This window comes from Chrysemys picta, chromosome 10, assembly GCF_011386835.1.
Source record: "Chrysemys picta bellii isolate R12L10 chromosome 10, ASM1138683v2, whole genome shotgun sequence".
In the NCBI taxonomy this organism is placed as follows: Eukaryota; Metazoa; Chordata; order Testudines; family Emydidae; genus Chrysemys; species Chrysemys picta.
In genome coordinates, this window is record NC_088800.1 from 49,115,481 (window position 1) to 49,134,192 (window position 18,712).

Sequence of the window (18,712 nt, forward strand, 5' to 3'; positions counted from 1 at the left end):
TTATGCTCCCAATACTTCTGTTAGTCTTAAAGGTGCCACAGGACCCTTTGTTGGTTTTTTCCTAAAGATGATGTAGGTCAAACTATGCAACCCCATTGATCTTTATTACCGATGAAGATGCAGGAGAAGTAAAGAACCCACTTTGAGTCTCAAAGATCTCAAGGTGAATTTGCAGACCTGAATTTAAAACAAATTTTTCCTGGTAAACTGAGCAAATTTTACCTGGAAACACTGACACACAAACATAGAATTATAGAAGTGCATGATGAAAGGGACCTCGAGAGGTTATCAAATCCAGTCCCCTGCCCTCAAGGCAGGGCTAGTAATAACTAGACCATTCCCGACAGGTGTTTGTCTAACATAAAACACTGTTTCAATACTCTGTATTTTTACAGAGTAATATTTTAGAGCAGAAGTTCACTTTAACCTCTGTCTCAGTTTTCCCTATCTGTGAAATGGGGATAAATGTTCCATTCGCTTGCATATTTATTACTTTAAGAAATCCCTTACATACGAAAGTCATGGTATAAGACCACCAAGGCCATGTCTCTACAGGGTTAAATGAAGGACAGGATGACAATACTTAGGCCATATCTAAACTAGCACTTATGTTGGCAAAACTTTTGTCGCTCAGGGGTGTGAAAAAAAACACACCTCAGAGTGTCATAAGTTTTGCCGGCATAAGTGCGTTTGTGCACAGCACTCTGTCCGCGGGAGACGCTCTCCTGCCGGGGTGGCTCCAGGCACCAGCGCAGCAAGCATGTGCCTGGGGCGGCCTGCCGGTCGCCGTGAGGGCAGAAGTCAGGCTGCCTTCGGCGGCATGCCTGCGGGAGGTCCGCCGGTCCCGCGGGTTTGGCGGCAATTCAGCGGCGAGTACACCGAAGGCACGGGACCGGCGGACCTTCTGCAGGCATGCCGCCGAAGGCTGCCTGACTGCCGTGCTTGGGGCGGCAAAATACATAGAGCCACCCTGTCTCCTGCCAACATAGCTACTGCTGCTCATTAAGCTGGTTTTATTATGTTGATTGGAGAGCTCTCTCCCGTCGGTATAACGCAGCTACAATAGTGCTCTTACAGTGGCACAGCTGTATCAGTACAGCTGTGCCGCTGTAAGCTTGTAAGTGTAGACATGGCCTAAGTTCAAAAAATAATTTCTTATGAAGACCCATGGTACCACTGGTCAAAAGGCTGCCTAATTCACTTAAGGAATATGTAAGGAGCCATATTCCCTTCCTCATGTGTGTCTACAGTGCTATCACTGAAATCAATAGGTAACTCACAGGGAGATCAGAGAGAAGATTTTGGTCCTTACTATTTAGTAAGCTATGGAGGACACTGCTGCAGAGCTGTTCAGTAAGTTCAGAGAGCTACCAAAGCTCTCTGCTAGGCCAGCAACAACTTACATGTACATTAATTTAAAATGCACAGTCAGACTTGTTAAGAAAAAGGGGAACTACACAATTTAGCTTCTCAAAGGATATCATTAAATCCACGATGATGCCGCCTAATAAGGGTTTTTCTGATATTTAGAACATGCTGCAGTTAATAGCATTTTTCTAACTTTAAGTCAAGATAAGGCATTCTCATTACTAGTCTTACTGTATTGACCAGAGCTGATAGCGATTTCAATGATAGAGTCGCTTATTTGAGTGGCAGGTTCTCCCTGAGAAAGCACATCTTCAGGTGGTCCAGGAAGAGAGATATCCAGCAGAGCAGAGACGTTGGGAGGACATAGATGTGTACTGGAGGCTTGTGATGGAGGAAGCGGAGGAGTGGAGACACCATTCTGGAGAGGGGTCTTGGACAGTTCTGACAGAGAAAGGACTGATGTGTCCTGCTGTAAGAGTCAGAGAATGAACAAGTCACTAGTTTGCATAGGACTTGGACACTTCTAAAAGTTACAACAGACAAATCATGTGTTGCAGAGATCCTGAGCATTGGGTTGAAAGAGAAGAACAGCTGGATGCAACAGAAGCAGAATAAAAATCAAGCAGAACAGACTCCTAGCATACCCTGTTCTGCCAGTCCAACTACCTGATGAAATATTTTTTTCATACCAAGAATAAGAGATCTACAGGTTCTATGCTCTGGACACCTATCAAAAACTTAAAACCACACAAAACGACAGCTCACAAGCATACTCATCCCACTACTCAGCCCATACCCTCCTCAATAGCCTGACAAAAGTTGGGTTTTGCATCACACCCAAATGCAACTGATTTAAACTAGAGCATTTCCAAAACCTTCTACAACTGAAACCAGTGAGAGAGTTAATGAGAGGAGTCCCATTATACTACAAGACCATTCTTAACAGCTGAATATTGAATCAGGCTTTGTCAGCTGAGAAATATGCAGCTGCTTGGATATCACCCCTGATTTAATAAGACTTATTTTTCTTGACTAGACCCAGTGTCCGAGAATAGCTTTTCCCTTAGTAACACTACACCCACAGGGGTGGGGATGATCACTTCAGTACTATAAGCATATGGAATACTGCATGGCCTAACAAGTGGGAAAATATGGAGGACTTCTGCAGCCAGCAGATTCCACTCCAAAAGTTAGCCCTACACCTTCTTCCACTAAAATAACTGGAGTTCCACCATTAAGTGCTCACAGATATGTCCTTGACGAGTGTCTCAACATCACATTTGAAGTTGCATTAGCCACCAGACTGGTCTGAGGTTATAAAATTAACATCCATTGAACAATCCTTGCTTCTGTAATTAGCCATGAGCTAGACACAAAGCAAAGTGTTTCTCTTAAGAAGATATTGGTTATGCAACTAGTACTTTCATCAAGATTACCTATTGGATAATGTTCCTCCAGTGATACAGTGACAGCTCTGCCAGAATGCATACTTTACTCCTGGGGAAATTCTGCATCACTGCACAATGCAGAATTTGCAAAGAATTAATGTTCTGTGCAGAATTTCATTCCCCCCTCCATAGAATTGATGCTGCAGAGCTGCTGGATGCCATTAGGGGCTGCTGGACCCAGCAGAACCTGCCTCTCCAGCTCACAAATACTGGACACCATGTGGGAGGGGGTCAGAGCTGGAGGGTTCTGGGCAGCTGCAGTTCTCAGCATGTCCTGAAGGAAGGAGGCAGCATGCAGGAACACCATATGAGCCTGAGACCCAGCATCAGGCTGTTTCTCTCTCTGGATCCCTGGGCTCTGGTAGGTAGGGGGTGTCCCATGGCTGGGCTCTCGGAGTAGGGGATGTGGGTGTCTGAGACCAGAGGAGCAAAGTTCCCCCCCCACCCAAGATGTGCCTATTTGGCACGTGTGACACACCCACAGTGAGGCACACAACGAAAACATAACAGAGAAACAGGAACTAAGTTGTTGTAGGGGTTTCTTTAACTCTCTACTCGCTGGGGGAATTTTGTTTTGTTTTGTTACAGACATACTTGCTGACAGGTATTTTGAAATAAGTTACCAAAATAACTGAAACTAGTTTGATTATATTATGTTATTTTGGCAAATAAAATATGCAGAATTTTTTTATCGTGCACAGAATTTTTAATTTTTTGGCGCAGAAGTCCCCCAGGAGTAATACTTATTTCAGTTCCTGGGGTCTACTTTCCCTTCAAACAATGTTTAAAATAGACTGGTGCAGTATAAAGGTACTTGTTTGCTTTGCTAAACACCTCCACTGTACCAGTCAATGCACAAGCATAGCATTAAACAAGACTGGTTTGCTCTTCAGAGATCAGAACTTGTCAGTTTCACTCTGCTCTTCTGCTCTGAGTAGTATAAAATCACAACATAAGCAGCTGTCCACAGCAACCTGTGAGACTTCCATTCCAGCACAGTAATAGTCATGGAGAACAATTACCCTGATGGCTGTAGGAAAGGCCATATGACCTGCAGACTATTTCTACAAGAATGGTTAAAAAATGGGGGCATGGTGAAAAGGGGACATTGGAATATGAGTCCCTAAATAATGCTTGTGTGAAGAACGTCACTGCTATAAACTTCATGCAGCTGCTGTTTGATCAGCTCATACTGTACCTGGAATCCATCAGGGACCGCCTTCTGCTCTTGCTGTGTGGGTAGATTAATGAAAGGAACCCGACACCTACTGCTTGAACCCTAGAAGTGCAAAAGGGACTACATGAGTCACACTCATACACCAACTATAGCAAACTTAGCAGGAGCTACAAGAGACAAGCACATATGATCATCCTTGCCACAATTTCCCCCTTATCCCCTCTTCTGAGATGGGATCTCAGGGATACTGCTCTCTCCACTACCTCCCTGGGATGGTGGCAAACACTGACACCTCTTCTAGGTATGGATAAGGGAAACAGTAAGGGCCATCACAACTCCCACTTATCAAGTAATCTCCTGAAAGAGGATGCAGCTGGAAACAGAACGCAGGCACTTGGAGACCCATGTGAATATTCAGTCACGGTAGGAGAAAGCTATTCACTACTAGCACTCTCTTGTTGTGCCCACAATTCCTTACTCAATACATCTTTCTCAAATGGTGCCTTGCCTTTTGGCTTCAGACTTCTGGAGTGCAGATCAAAATTGCATGGCTATAAGATTCTCTACAGGATGGAAACCTATTTTCCAACACAGCAGTGCCTGTTTCCCTAGATTCTCCCCACCAGGTCCTGAACATCACACACCCACCAATCCACTCCGGCCTGGGCTAGGCTTGCTCTGAAAAATGCATCCATTCAACAAACCTCAAGAGGAAGCTGACAGCAGAGTCACAATTAATACAGGGGCTGGGTTTTTACACAAAACAAAGGAGATGATGAATGCTTTGACAAGCCTATTCAAGAGATACTGACCCCTACTGTGCCGATGGAGCTTCCATTCTGATCTGCCTCTGCCGACTCCTGCCCCGTGACCACTGCAGCCACACCGTCTGGTGACAGCGGAGACACACCTGACAAGCCCTCAGAATCCAGGACAGGCAAGGGGCTGCCAGGGATAATACCAGCACTTTTAGCTGCCAAGTCAATAGCACCTTTGGTAAAATAGAGAGAAAAAGATATTAGAGATCTTTTCTTTCATTGACTGCCCATCTCTCCTATAAATATCTTTGTGGAGGAATTGAATCAGGCCATGTAGCTAAATCTTAACATAAACATAGAGATGCAGAAGTGGTCATATTAGTTCAGATCCTGCAGACATGCTGGTTGTCCATATTTAGGAGGTGCAGCATTTTTAGCAAAAAATATTTATCATTTTCCCACTCTGTTCCCTTAAGGCACCCCCAGTCCATTGTACTGCATTTCAATGGAGTTTAAAAGAGGTATCCCTATTTTTCTCCACAAATGTTCCTAGTAGCATTTACATGTCAGATATGCTGTTTGTCCACCTGGTTTTAAATTTTGCAGTACTGTAATGCAGTTGGTTGTGTAATTTCTGGGAAGTGCCTATAGTTTGAGAGAGGTGCTGTAAAACCAACATAACAGTCTCATCTAGTACCTTGCTTCTGGCTGCAGCCTAGGCTTGATATTTCTGTTGGAGGAAAAACCCATAATGCACTTGGCCAGCTGTGTTATTCTGCATGAGGGAGGAAGATTTCTCCATATTAGCTCATCAGCTTATTCTCTGAAGCATAAAGTTGTGCTCTTCATTTTAACTTGTACAGGACACAGCATTTAGGGAATTTAAACTTATCCAGCTCTTACAACATTTAACTGGGTCTTCCTGTGGCAGAGAATTCCCTAGGCTAAATGGCACACAATATGAAACAGGATTCCTGGTTACATGTTCTCACTACCAGTTCATTTAATTAAGAGGCATGTTCTTTTGTTATGGGGCAGGGTAGAAAAGGAGGGATTGGTGAGGTCCCCTCCATGTCCAGTATTCCAAATCTTGTCTTGGTGGATAAACTATTAGGGCTTAAAACAAAATGTAATACATACATATGCAGAGCTGAACCTGAGCCACAAAGTCTGTATTCTAACTTTCCCCAGAGATCAGGAGATCCATGATGCTGGGTCTGGTTCAGATCCATAGATACATCCATTCATCCACATGCCAAGTGTTAGGATACGAGCATGGTATGTGATACTAGTTTGGAGTGTGTCATCAGTGCCCACTCTCCTTCCCTACAGCAAATCTCTCCATCCAATCACCTATTGTGATGCAAACTGTTTTTATGTACAGCAAAGTACATATAAAAGCAAGCAAAACATTTTAAAGGCACCAAGGATTTGTACCTGAATGCAGGAAATCAAAATATGCCACTTTTATGAGGGGAGACTTACTGGACAGGTGATTGGTAGCTTGTGTTGGAAGAACCTTGGGCACAATGGGTCGAGAAACAGCAGCTTTAGTCAGTGAAGACTGGATTGGCCGAAATGAACCTCTCCCTAAAGGGTGAAGAATTAAATCTCAGAAGGAGCCAAAACTGGACATCTTCCTTAAACCAAAACACAGCACTGTTAAATGGGAGCAACGTTAACAATCAAGAGGTAGAGGGAATTCTAAGCAGCTTCCAAACTAAGCTGACACTGAAAGCAGTGATGAAGTTAAGACTTCAAATAGTAGCAGCACAAGCTAATCAGCAGTTCATTGCCAGGCAAGGCAATGGCAATATTACATGTAACCACAGCTGCATGCCATTATTTCCAATTAAAATAACCTTGAGGTTCTAATGCTGATTTTGAGATCCATGGTGGGATGCAAATTAACCTGTGTCAGTGCTATATTCAAGAAAAGGCCAGAGGGAAAGGCCAAATGGCAGACAAAATACTGGTCAGTGAATCTATTTCACCATATGAAATTCACATAACATTCTGACGCTAGACAAAGCCTAACGTAAAGTTGAGTATGACTACTCTCTAAGGAAAAGAATTCCTGGCTCAGTATTTTCACCCACAAATTCTGTTTCTTTATATAGAATCCCATGGAACTGGGGTTAGAAAAGAGGGAGAGAAACTGAGGAGAAATTATTACAAGCTATGTAAAAATCATCAAGAAGCAGAAGCTTGTCACCCCCTGGGACATGACTCAACTAAACTGGTGAATGTTTGTGGTTTTGAAAGGACTTTTTTTTTTTCTTTTAAAGATTATTCCCTTACTCCTCACCACATACAGTGGTAAGAGAGCTTTCTAATTCATCCCAACGCAGCATCAACTCAGAACTTAATATTTCCCCACTATGGATCTTCATTTTGTAATGCAGAAAGGGCAGAAGCACCTGTTATGGAAGAGTTGGATAAGATGGAGAAGGAGCAGACATGCTGGGATGGATTTCCCGATGGCCTGGGGAGCAGTGTTCTCTGCATGGGGGGAGATAACAGACCAAAACAAATTTAAAATCAGAACAAAGTGAGTTGGTTTCATATAGTGCCTTTTGCAATTGTGATGCCTTACAGAATAAGGAGTTGAATGTCAGTACAGCAGAGACTACGTGGGCACACACCAGTCAGACGCGGCAAGAACCCTTTCTGCTTCTGTTTGAGAGGAAATGTAAGCAACATGCCTCTTTTTTCTCTGCAAAGTACCATGACATTGAACTTCCATCTAGACTACATCCAGAGATAGATGTGAAGTCAAACTCAGCTTCTGTCTCACTGTTAGTATAGCAGTCTCCGAGTCCCTAGAGCAGTTGTTCTCAAACTTTTTTTTTTCACGGACCACTTGAAAATTGCTGAGGGTCTCGGCGGACCACTTAATCATCTTTCCAAATGTTGTCTGTACCGTTAGCTAACTATTGTAAAGTGCTTTGGATAAAAGTGCTATATATAAAAAAAACTTAATAAACTTTTTTTTGTTCTACAAATAAAAGCCCACAACTCATATTTTAATATTAGTAGTCTTACCTTTCTAATGCGATGATGTGCCCTCTCTCCTCCGCCATGGAAGCCACAGAGCTGAGGCTGGGGAGAAGGGGGGGTCTCTCCCTCTCTCCCCCACCGTAGCAGCCACAGAGCTGAGGCTGGGAAGAAGGGCCATCTCTCCCCAGCAGCCGCAGCCCTGGAACTGGGGAAAGTCGCCTCTTTCTCTGGCCGCTGCAGCCCTGCACATCCCAAATTCCTCTCATCCCCTCCCACCTACCCCTTATTCCGCCCAAGGCCACCAGCTGCATCTTCTCCAGGGTCCAGGCATCTAATTAGTGGAACCATGCCTGCACAGCTCCACTAATTAGGTGGGTGGCCCTTCATTCTCTTGTGTGCAGCGGCCCAGGCACGCACCTTAGAGGGAACTATCGGTGGACCACCTGAATGGAGCTCGTGGACCACAATTTGAGAACCTCTGCCCTAGAGTATTACACTGTAGTGTCACCTTTGAGCATGGGCACAAGCTTTTGTGTGGGACTTGATCCTCTGTTATGGTTATTAACTAAATGATAATAAACAAGGAAGGAAACTACATTCAGAAATTTTAAAAGATGGAATTGTATGGAACAGAACATCTCACTGAGGCCTGTCAAATGCAATTTCTTAGACACCAGAGACCTCTAAGGCAGAGCGTGGACTCTCTCTTCTTGTCCCTTACATATAGCTAAGGGGACTAAAGAGCCCCTGGTCACACGCTAGCATTTCATAAGACTTTCAAACAAATGTCAAATAATTTCCCCATTTTCTTATACTTTGTTGTTCCTGCCAGTCACATCAGCCCTGAGTCTCCCCTTCCCTCCCCACCATCTGTGCTTTTATAATCATATTTTTCTTTTTGGCTGGGATTTGCAGGGAGCCTTAGAGAGGCCAATGATAACCACCTACCAGTGAAATTCAGAAGGAGCTGGACACCTTGCTCCCTTCAACCCCACTGAAATTCCCAGCCTTCATTTTTAAATTAGTGCCCCTTTGAACTGAGTTTGTTTTTTCTGGTATAATCTGCCTCCCCTGCATTCTGTAGACATTTCAAAAACAAACAAACAGTCAGTGGAAAGACAAATTGAAGATCTTGTTGCAATAAGGAATGGAGACAGCAGGATTCCATTGTACACAAGAGATAAAAGTCTGCAGGACTGAAGTATAAAGCAGAATCCCAGTTAGAATATTCCATTTGTTCCAAACATTCTTCCAGACCAAGTATATTTTTGCTTTCCCAACCTCCCTTCCATGTGGCTACACTACACTGTTACTACAGCTGCTGAGGAAGGAATCTAACCAGGTTAGTTATTAAAGAGGCCAAAAGAGAAAGTTACTTACCTTGTGCAGTAACGATGGTCTCCCCCACCCTCCCCCCCCATGGGTGCTCCATTTTAGGGGTGTATGTATCCCTGTACTTCTAATCAGAGACCTTTGGTACCAGTCTCTGTTCAGCCTGCACATGGTCTCTCTCCCCCTCCCTCTGTGCTCTGCCTCGAGGCTAATTAGCACTGCACGGGTGAACCCTCAGTTCCTTCTCTATTCTGAAGTAGAGGGGAGGAGGGAGGAAGGGTTGTTCAGCAACCATAGGGGGACACATCTCGAAAAACCATCGTTACTGCACAAGGTGAGTAACTTTCTCTTCTTGAGTAGTGTTCTATGGGTGCTGCACTATAGGTGACTCCTGAGCAGTATCCCCAATGGGAGGTTGGGGCTTCGGAGTCTAGTTTGTTATGGATGATAGTCCTATGAAGCTGAAGATGGTGTCAGAAACAGTCTCCAGTAATCGCAGTGTTCTGTGAACGTATGAGAAGATGCCCAAGTCATTGCTCTGCAGATTTCCAAGATAGGGACATTCTTGAGGAAGGCAACCAAGGAGGAAACCAACCTCGTGGAGTGTGTGCGGATTCCAGATGGAGGTACCACATTGCAAACATTACAGAAGTGTTTAATACAAGTTCAAGACCCATTTGGAGAGTCTTTGGGCTGATATTGCTGTGTCTTTATACCTTTCTGCAATGGAAAGGAAAAGCTTAGGAGATTTCCAAAAGGCCTTCATCCCGTCCAGGTAAAAGGCCAAAGCTCTCCTAACATCTAGCACAGGGGTCGGCAACCTACGGCATGCGTGCCAAAGTTGGCACACGAGCCGATTTTTCCTGGCACGCAGCGTGGGCTAAGCCACTCAGCCCCGCCACCACTCTGGAGTTCCCGCTGCCATCTGCCAGCTCCTGCGGGACCCGCCACGGGTCCAACTCAGCACCTGCTGCTGGCCTGAGGGGAAGGAACCACAGGCTGGCAGCGGGCTGAGACCCCGGCTGGCAGGAGCCGCTGGTGAAAACCCCAGAGCCGCGGCAGGCTGAGCTGCTCAGCCCGTCCCGCTCTGGAGTTCCCACTGCCGGCTCCTGCCAGCTGGGGTCATGCCGCGGGTCCAACTCAGCACCGGCTGCTGGCCTGGGATTCCTTTCCCCAGGCTGGCAGCGGGCTGAGATCCCAGCTGGCAGGAGCCGGCAGCCGAAACCCCAGAGCGGTGTTGGGCTGAGCCGCTCAGCCCGCCCTGCTCTGGAGTTTCTGCTGCCGGCTCCTGCCAGCCGGGTCCCCGCGGGTCCAACTCAGCACCTGCTGCTGGCCTGGGGGGGGGGGGGGGGGGAAAAGGAACCCCAGGCTGGCAGCGGGCTGAGACCCCGGCTGGCAGGATCCTGCAGCCGAAACCCCAGAGCGGGGGTCGGGCTGAGACCTCAGCTGGCAGGAGCTGGGGGCAGAAACCCCAGAGTGGCGGCAGGCCGAGCCAGTCACTGCTCTGGGGTTCTGGCTGCTGGCCCTTCGCCAGCAGAGGTCTCTATCGCGCAGCTCCACTCACCTTGCTTCCGGTTGGAGGCTCTCTTGCAGACAGGGTCCAGGTCTCCAGCCCTGCTCAGGCCTACCAGCCACCTACTCCACTCACCTCAGCTGCCAAAGAACGGTTACTTACCTTCTGTAACTGTTGTTCTTCGAGATGTGTTGTTCACGTCCATTACACATTAGGTGTACGCGCGCCGCGTGCACGGACGTCGGAAACTTTTTCCCTTAGCGGCTCCCGTTGGGCTGGCAGGGCCCCCTCCCTCCCGCCAGAGCGGCGCCCCGCTCTAGGGTATATATATCCCTGCCGACCCGACCCCTTCGGTTCCTTCTTGCCGGAGACTCTGACAGAGGGGAAGGAGGGTGGGAAGTGTAATGGACGTGAACAACACATCTCGAAGAACAACAGTTAGAACGGTTACTTACCTTCTGTTTCTTCTTCGAGTGATTGTTCACGTCCATTACACATTAGGTGACTCCCAAGCTTACCATTGGAGGTGGGTAGGAGTCAAGGTACAACTGACTGTAGCACAGCCCGTCCGACCACCGCGTCCTCTCTGGTCTGATGGTGGATCGCGTAGTGGGCTGTGAACGTATGTACGGACGACCAGGTGGCCGCTTTACAGATTTCCTGGATAGGAACCTGCGCCAAGAAGGCCGTCGAGGACGCTTGGGCCCTAGTTGAGTGGGCCCGGATCTCTGGGGCCGGAACGTTGGCGAGCTCATAACATGTGCGTATACAATGCACAATCCATGCCGATAAGCGCTGTGTCGAGATAGGCAGGCCTCTTATACGTTCGGCAATGGCAATAAACAGCTGAGGTGTTCTGCGGAACGACCTGGTCCGCTCCAGGTAGAACGCTAATGCCCTTCGAACATCGAGGGTATGGAGGCTGCGGTGATAAGGGTCCGTATGGGGTTTAGGGAAGAACACCGGTAGACAAATGTCTTGCCCCATGTGAAACTGCGAGACCACTTTTGGGAGGAATTTGGGGTGCGGCCTCAGTTGCACCTTATCCTTATGAAAAACTGTATAAGGGGGTTCTGAAGTGAGGGCCCTCAATTCCAATACCCTCCTGGCCAATGTGATGGCCACGAGAAACGCCACCTTCCACGAGAGGTTCATGAGGGAGCAAGTGGCTAGGGATTCAAAGGGGGGCCCCCATGAGCTTAGTTAGGACTAGGTTCAGACTCCACGCAGGGACCGGTGGGCGCGAGTAGGGGAACACCCTCTCCAGCCCCTTGAGGAATCGGGCTACTGTGGGGTTGGAGAACACCGACACTCCCAACTCCCCCGGATGTAATGCCGAAATGGCAGCCAAGTGCACTTTAATCGAGGCGGGGGCGAGCCCCTGATGCTTGAGGTGCAGTAAGTAGTCCAGGATCGATGGAACTGAGACCTGCAGAGGCTGTATGTGCTAAGGCTCGCACCAGTGGGAGAACCTCTTCCATTTGGCCAGGTAGGTCGCTCTTGTGGAGGGCTTCCTACTACTAAGGAGAATTTGCTGAACCTGGTGAGAGCACCTGTGTTCCGCATCGTTCAGCCAGAGAGATACCACGCCGTGAGATGTAGTGACGACAGGTTCGGGTGGAGCAGGCGACCCCTGTCTTGTGTGACTAGGTCGCGATGGAGGGAGAGGGTGATCGGGTCGGCTATGGACAATTCCAGCAGGGTCGTGAACCAATGCTGTCGTGGCCAGGCCGGGGCGATGAGTATAATTGTCGCCCTGTCCCTGCGGGTCTTGAGGAGGACCTTGTGGATGAGCAGGAATGGAGGGAAGGCATACTTCAGGCTCCCTCCCCACGGAATGGTGAAGGCATCCCGGGCTGAGGTTCTGAAACGAGCAAAACTGAGGGCATTGACTGTTGTCCTTGGTGGCGAAAAGATCCACCCGGGGAAAGCCCCACCTCCGGAAGATTGAATGCACGACGTCCTGCCTCAACGCCCATTCGTGCATGTGGTAGGATCGGCTGAAGCGGTCCGGTAACCCGTTTTGGATCCCTGGGAGATACGTTGCAATAAGATGGACCGCATAGGCTATACAGAAGTCCCATAATTGGAGTGCCTCGCGACAGAGGGGAGAGGACCGGGACCCGCCCTGCTTGTTTATATAGAACATGGCGGTAGTGTTGTCCGTCAGGACTGCCATGCTGTGACCTTCTATGGTGGCGTGGAAGGTCTGACAGGCGAGGCGAACCGCCCTCAGCTCTTTCAGATTGATGTGAAGCAACCTGTCTTCCCTGGACCACAAGCCTTGAGTCCGCAGTTCCCCCAGGTGTGCCCCCCAACCCAGGTCCCATGTATCTGTTACTAACGTCAGAGTGGGTTGTGGGGCAGTGAAGGGGATCCCTTCGCAGACCTGCTGTTGATCGAGCCACCAGCGGAGCGAGCCCAACACCCGAGCCGGGATCGTCACCACCAGATCCAAGGGGTCTCTGTTGGGGCGGTACGTTTGGGTAAACCACAACTGCAAGGGCTGGAGCCTTAGGCGGGCATGTCTGACTACATGTGTGCAGGATGCCATGTGTCCCAGGAGCTGCATGCAACACCTTGCCGTTGTCGTGGGGAATTTCTGGACGGAGCTTACGTCCCTCTGAATTGTCAGGAACCGCGACTCTGGGAGGCTTGCCCGCGCGGTCACCAAGTCCAGGACTGCACCTATGAAGTCCAGTCTCTGTGTGGGAGCTAACGTGGACTTGGGCACGTTGACCAGGAGGCCGAGCCTGCCGAACATCTGTAAGGCCAGCGTCACGTGAGAGCGGACCTCGGCCTCCGACCTACCCGCGAGGAGCCAGTCGTCCAAGTACGGGAACACGCGCATCCTTCTTTTCCGAAGGAAGGCTGCTACCACGGACATGCATTTCGTGAATACTCGTGGTGCTGACCGTAAAAGGCAGGACCGTAAATTAGAAATGGCGCTGGTTGACGGTGAAGCGCAGGAACCGCCTGTGGGCCGGATTGATGGTGATGTGAAAATAGGCATCTTTCATATCGAGGGCAGCGTACCAATCCCCCGGATCCAGGGATGGGATAATAGTTCCAAGGGAGACCATACGGAAGCGCATTCTGACCAGAAACTTGTTTAGTTCGCGCAGGTCCAAGATAGGACGGAGGCCCCCTTTTGCCTTGGGAATCAGGAAGTACCTGGAGTAGAATCCTTTTCCCCTTAGGTCTGGTGGGACCTCTTCCACTGCTCCTACTGTGAGAAGGGTCTGTACCTCCTGCATGAGAAGTTGCTCGTGAGAGGGGTCCCTGAAGAGGGACGGGGATGGGGGATGGCAGGGAGGGGATGAGGAAAACTGGAGGGTATAGCCTGCCTTCACTGTGCGCAGGACCCAGCGGTCCGATGTTATGCGCGACCATGCCCGGTAGAAATGGAACAGGCGGTCCTTGAAACTTAGAGGAGGAGCCGGCATGGAGTGTGGTACGCTGTCCTCGAGCGTAACTTCAAAAGCCTGGTTTGTTCCCTGGCTGCGGCTTGCCCTGGCCGTGACCTTGATCCTGGTTAGGCGTATTGTTACGTCTCCGCCTGTTATCCCTGCCACGACGGCGGTACGGTTCGTGCCGAGGGCGAGGGTGGTACTGCCTCTGCGGTGGTTGAGGCTTAAAGGGCTTGCGCTGTGTCACCGGGGTATGCATTCCTAATGACTTTAGGGTTGCTCGCGAGTCCTTGAGGCTATGTAGTCTGGCGTCCGTTTGGTCGGAGAACAAGCCCGAACCTTCAAACGGGAGGTCCTGCAGAGTGGTCTGCACCTCTGGTGGAAGGCCTGAAGCCTGTAACCATGCCGAACACCTCATCACTACCCCTGACGCGATTGTCCTAGCCGCTGCATCGGCTGAATCGAGGGAGGCCTGCAATGAGGTCTTAGCCACCGCCATCCCCTCGTCCACCAGGGCCGTGAACTCAGGATGTGCGTCCGGAGGTAGGGAGTCTTTAAACTTGGAGACTGATGCCCAAGAATTAAAATTGTGTCTATTTAGAATCGCCTGCTGATTAGCGATCCTCAGCTGGAGGCCCCCAGACGAATAGACTTTCCTTCCGAACAAGTCCAATTGTTTTGCCCCCTTGCCCTTGGGCGCAGGGGCTTGCTGGCCATGACGCTCTCGCTCGTTGACCGCCGAGACCACTAGCGAACAAGGAGACGGGTGCAAAAAGAGTAAGTCAAACCCTCTAGATGGGGCGAAGTATTTTCTCTCTACGCCTCTTGCAGTTGGTGCACTGGAGGCCGGCGTTTGCCACACCGTCTTATAGTTGGACTGGACTGTCCGTATAATCGGGAGAGCGACTCTGGAGGGCCCCTCCGGGCTCAGGATGTCGACCATGGGGTCCTCCTGTTCTACAGTCTCCTCCGCTTGCAAGCCCAGATGGAGGGCTACCCGGCGAAGCAGGTCTTGGTGCGCCCGATGATCAATCGGGGGAGGGCCGGACACTGTCGTGCCCGCTACTGCCTCGTCCGGCGAGGAGGAAGAGGTCGGGGCCTTTTGCCCATCCTCACCTTCCTGCAACCCATCATCGACTGGTTGTTCCTCTGGGGCCTGTCCCATGGTGTGGGACTGGGACGGTACCGTGCTTGGTGCCGAGTCCACTCCCTCCCGCTCCTGCGGTCTAGAGATCGTTGCCTCCTTGTGAGAGGGCGGGCGGTACCGCGGAGAGCGGGATCGGTACCCTGATGGCCCGGATCTCGAGGTCCTAGATGGGGGCCCTTGCTGGTGGTAGGCCCAGGGTGTCCAGAGCGGCCATTGGCTTGGTTGGCCCCATTGGGGATGGCCAGAGGCTTCGTAGTCTCTACTAGCCTGTGCCCTATGGGCATACCCGCCGTACCGGCCTGAGTCAGTCTCCGACACCACGGACGGTGATCTGGAAGGCCACGGCGGAACCGTGGAACGGTGCCGGTCCGGGTTTGGGGAGTAGTGCCTCCGCGACCAGGACCTGGAGCAGCGTCTCGCCGACCTGGATCGGTACCGCTGACCACGGGATCGGGAACGACTACGGGTGGTCGGTCTCGGGGAATGTACCACCGACGCATCCCGGTGCCGACTCATGTATGGCTGCTGAGTGGGTGCCGACCGCTTACTGAGGCCCGACTGCTGTGGCGTTTTCTGCGCGGAGGGCAACCGGGAGTCCACCGAGGCGGAGCTCGACCGGGATCGGTGCCTTGAACGGTGCCGAGATGGCGACCGTGATGGGCGCACCATCGCCGGCTTGCCTCTGTGTGGTAGTCTCGGCGGAGCGTCCTCAGTTTGTGGAGGGCCCTCAACAGACAATGCAATGAGGTCCTTTGCTGCCTCAAATGTGTCTGGAGTGGAGGGCTGTTCCAAGAGCTCCTCCAGTCCTTCTTCCTCACTCGACGCGCCTATCCCGGGGCTCGACGGGCCTTTCGGCGCCGGAGCCACTACCGGGGCATGTGCCGGGGCCGTGCCGGCCTTAGGCGCATTCGAGGTCTTCGCCGGCGCTGCCCTCTTATGCGGGGAGCGTCCTCGGGCCTTGGGTTGGCCCTTCGATTTTGTCGGCGAAGACTACCGGTGCCGTACATGCCCCTGTTGGGTCGGTGCCGTGGGCTTCGAGTGACCCGCCGGCGCCGGTTCCCGCACCAATGACGGGGCGCTCCGCACTGAGGCGGACGGTGCCGCCGAAGTGGATGGCTGTAACGCCGTCTTCATGAGCAGCTGCTTGAGGCGAAAAGTCTCTTTCTTTCTTAGTTCTGGGCTTAAAGGCCTTGCAGATCTTGCAGCGCTCTTTCTGGTGAGCTTCCCCCAGGCAGCGGAGACACGAGTCGTGGGGGTCGCTCAATGGCATAGGCTTACGGCATGCCCCGCTGCCCAGGGCTGGTGCCGGGGTTGACCAAACAACCACAGCAGGAACTTTAAGTACCTAATGAGCTGTTAACTACTAAGCTTAACACTAATTACTAAATAACTGATAACGGTTGTAGATAACACTAATGACTATGCTAAGGGACACTCTCAGACGAGAGACAGAGTTGTTCCAACGCCGCCACGGACGGTAAGAAGGAACTGAAGGGGTCGTGTCGGCAGGAATATATATACCCTAGAGCGGGGCGCCGCTCTGGCGGGAGGGAGGGGGCCCTGCCAGCCCGACGGGAGCCGCTAAGGGAAAAAGTTTCCGACGTCTGTGCATGCGGCGCGCGTACACCTAATGTGTAATGGACGTGAACAATCACTCAAAGAAGAATCTTGGTTTCCAGCCCTTGCTCATCCTGCTTTCGGGCCTGGAGTCCCAGCAGGCCACCCTTTACATATAACAATAGTTTGGTTATATATTATAGACTTATAGAGACCTTCTAAAAAGCGTTAAAATGTATTACCAGCACGCAAAGCCTTAAATTAGAGTGTATAAATGAAGATTTGGCACACCACTGCTGAAAGGTTGCCGACCCCTGATCTAGCATGTGCAGTATAGCCTCCCTGTTATCACAGTGAGGCTTAGGGTAAAAAGTCAGAAGATGAATCAGTTGGTTCATGTGAAAAGACAAGGTCACCTAGAGGATGATCTTTGGATAGGGCCAAAGAGTAACCTCATTTTTAAAGAATATTATAAAGAGTGGTGCACCATTAGTGCCACTATTTCCCCTGTTCTCCTTGCTGAGGTGAAGGCTACCAGAAATGCTGTCTTCATTGACAGATATGTGAGTGAACAAGTGGCCATAGGCTCAAAAGCATGATCTAGTGAGACTCTTTAAAACTAGATTTAGGTCCCACATTGCAGTGGGATGTCTGGGTTGGGGAATGAGGTTCACTATGTCCTTGAGGAATCTTTTTGTAGTTGGGTGGGAGAAATCTGAATATCCCTCTACTTGTTAATAGAAAATTGCTGTGGCCGCCAGATATACTTTGAGTGAACTGAGGGACTGATTGGCCTGACACCTTGAGGTCAACACACACCATGGGAAGGATAGAAGATGCCAGGGTAATTTGTCTGGAATTGCCCAAACCTGAAACCTAGTTCGCTTCTGCGGGTAAATATGACGGGGAGTAGATTTTCTACTGTGTAGCAGCACTTCCTGTACCGCCATGGAGCAGCAGCATTCTGTGTGTTGGTACCACGAAGAAGCCAAGCCTTGAGCTAGGATATCTGCAGGTTGGGATGGAGAATGTGTCCTTCGTTCTGAGAGAGGAGAGAAGGAGTGGATTGAAGAGAGATTGGTGGACACATTGCAAGCTGTGACAGGTATAGGTATCATGTTTGTCTCACTCAGGTGGGAACAATCAGAACGACATTTGCTTTCCCTCTTTTTATTTTTAACAGGGCTTTCAACAGCAGAGGGAATGGAGAAAAGGCATATAGAAGGTCCTTGTCCCATGGAAGAAGGAGAGCATCCCCTAACAAGTGTTTTCCAAGGCCAATCCTGGAGCAGCAGCGTGGGAAAGAACGGTTACTTACCTTCTGTAACTGTTGTTCTTCGAGATGTGTTGTTCACGTCCATTACACATTAGGTGTACGCGCGCCGCGTGCACGGACGTCGGAAACTTTTCCCCTTAGCGGCTCCCGTCGGGCCGGCAGGGCCCCCTCCTTCCCGCCAGAGCGGCGCCCCGCTCCAGGGTATATATATCCCTGCCGACCCGACCCCTCCGGTTCATTCTTGCCGGAGACTCTGACAGAGGGGAAGGAGGGTGGGAAGTGTAATGGACGTGAACAACACATCTCGAAGAACAACAGTTACAGAAGGTAAGTAACCATTCTTTCTTCTTCGAGTGATTGTTCACGTCCATTACACATTAGGTGATTCCCAAGCTTACCATTGGAGGTGGGTAGGAGTCAAGGTACAACTGACTGTAGCACAGCCCGTCCGACCATCGCGTCCTCTCTGGTCTGATGATGGGCTGTGAACGTATGCACAGACGACTAGGTGGCCGCCTTACAGATCTCCTGGATAGGGACCTGCGCCAAGAAGGCCGTTGAGGACGCTTGGGCCCTAGTCGAGTGGGCCCGGATCCCTGGGGCCGGAACATTGGCGAGCTCATAACACGTGCGTATACAATGCACAATCCATGCCGACAAGCGCTGTGTCGAGATAGGCAAGCCTTTCATACGTTCCGCAATGGCAATGAACAGCTGAGGTGTTCT

At 50.2% G+C, this 18,712-nt stretch overlaps 1 protein-coding gene and 1 long non-coding RNA gene across 15 annotated transcripts in view; one reads left to right on the forward strand and one right to left on the reverse strand.

Annotated features, from left to right (window-relative positions):
- LOC135974012 (uncharacterized) overlaps positions 1–18,712 on the forward strand; it is an 83,416-nt gene that overhangs the window by 21,657 nt on the left and 43,047 nt on the right. The gene's annotated exons all lie outside the window — the stretch shown is intronic.
- The window catches only part of CRAMP1 (cramped chromatin regulator homolog 1), a 124,818-nt gene that overhangs the window by 11,051 nt on the left and 95,055 nt on the right, over positions 1–18,712 (reverse strand). For 11 of the 14 annotated variants that reach the window (XR_010591124.1, XR_010591123.1, XR_010591122.1 and 8 more), the window contains 5 exons: positions 7,172–7,253; positions 6,237–6,341; positions 4,806–4,984; positions 4,015–4,095; positions 1,600–1,837 (listed from right to left, as the gene is read on the reverse strand). Coding sequence is in view for 11 of the 14 variants with exons in the window: in XM_008173965.4 (XP_008172187.1) it covers positions 1,600–1,837; positions 4,015–4,095; positions 4,806–4,984; positions 6,237–6,341; positions 7,172–7,253 (685 nt within the window). In the remaining 3 variants the exon portion in view is untranslated. The remainder of the gene's footprint in view (positions 1–1,599; positions 1,838–4,014; positions 4,096–4,805; positions 4,985–6,236; positions 6,342–7,171; positions 7,254–18,712) is intronic. The other 3 variants (XM_065559782.1, XM_065559785.1, XM_065559784.1) reach the window with 1 other exon arrangement.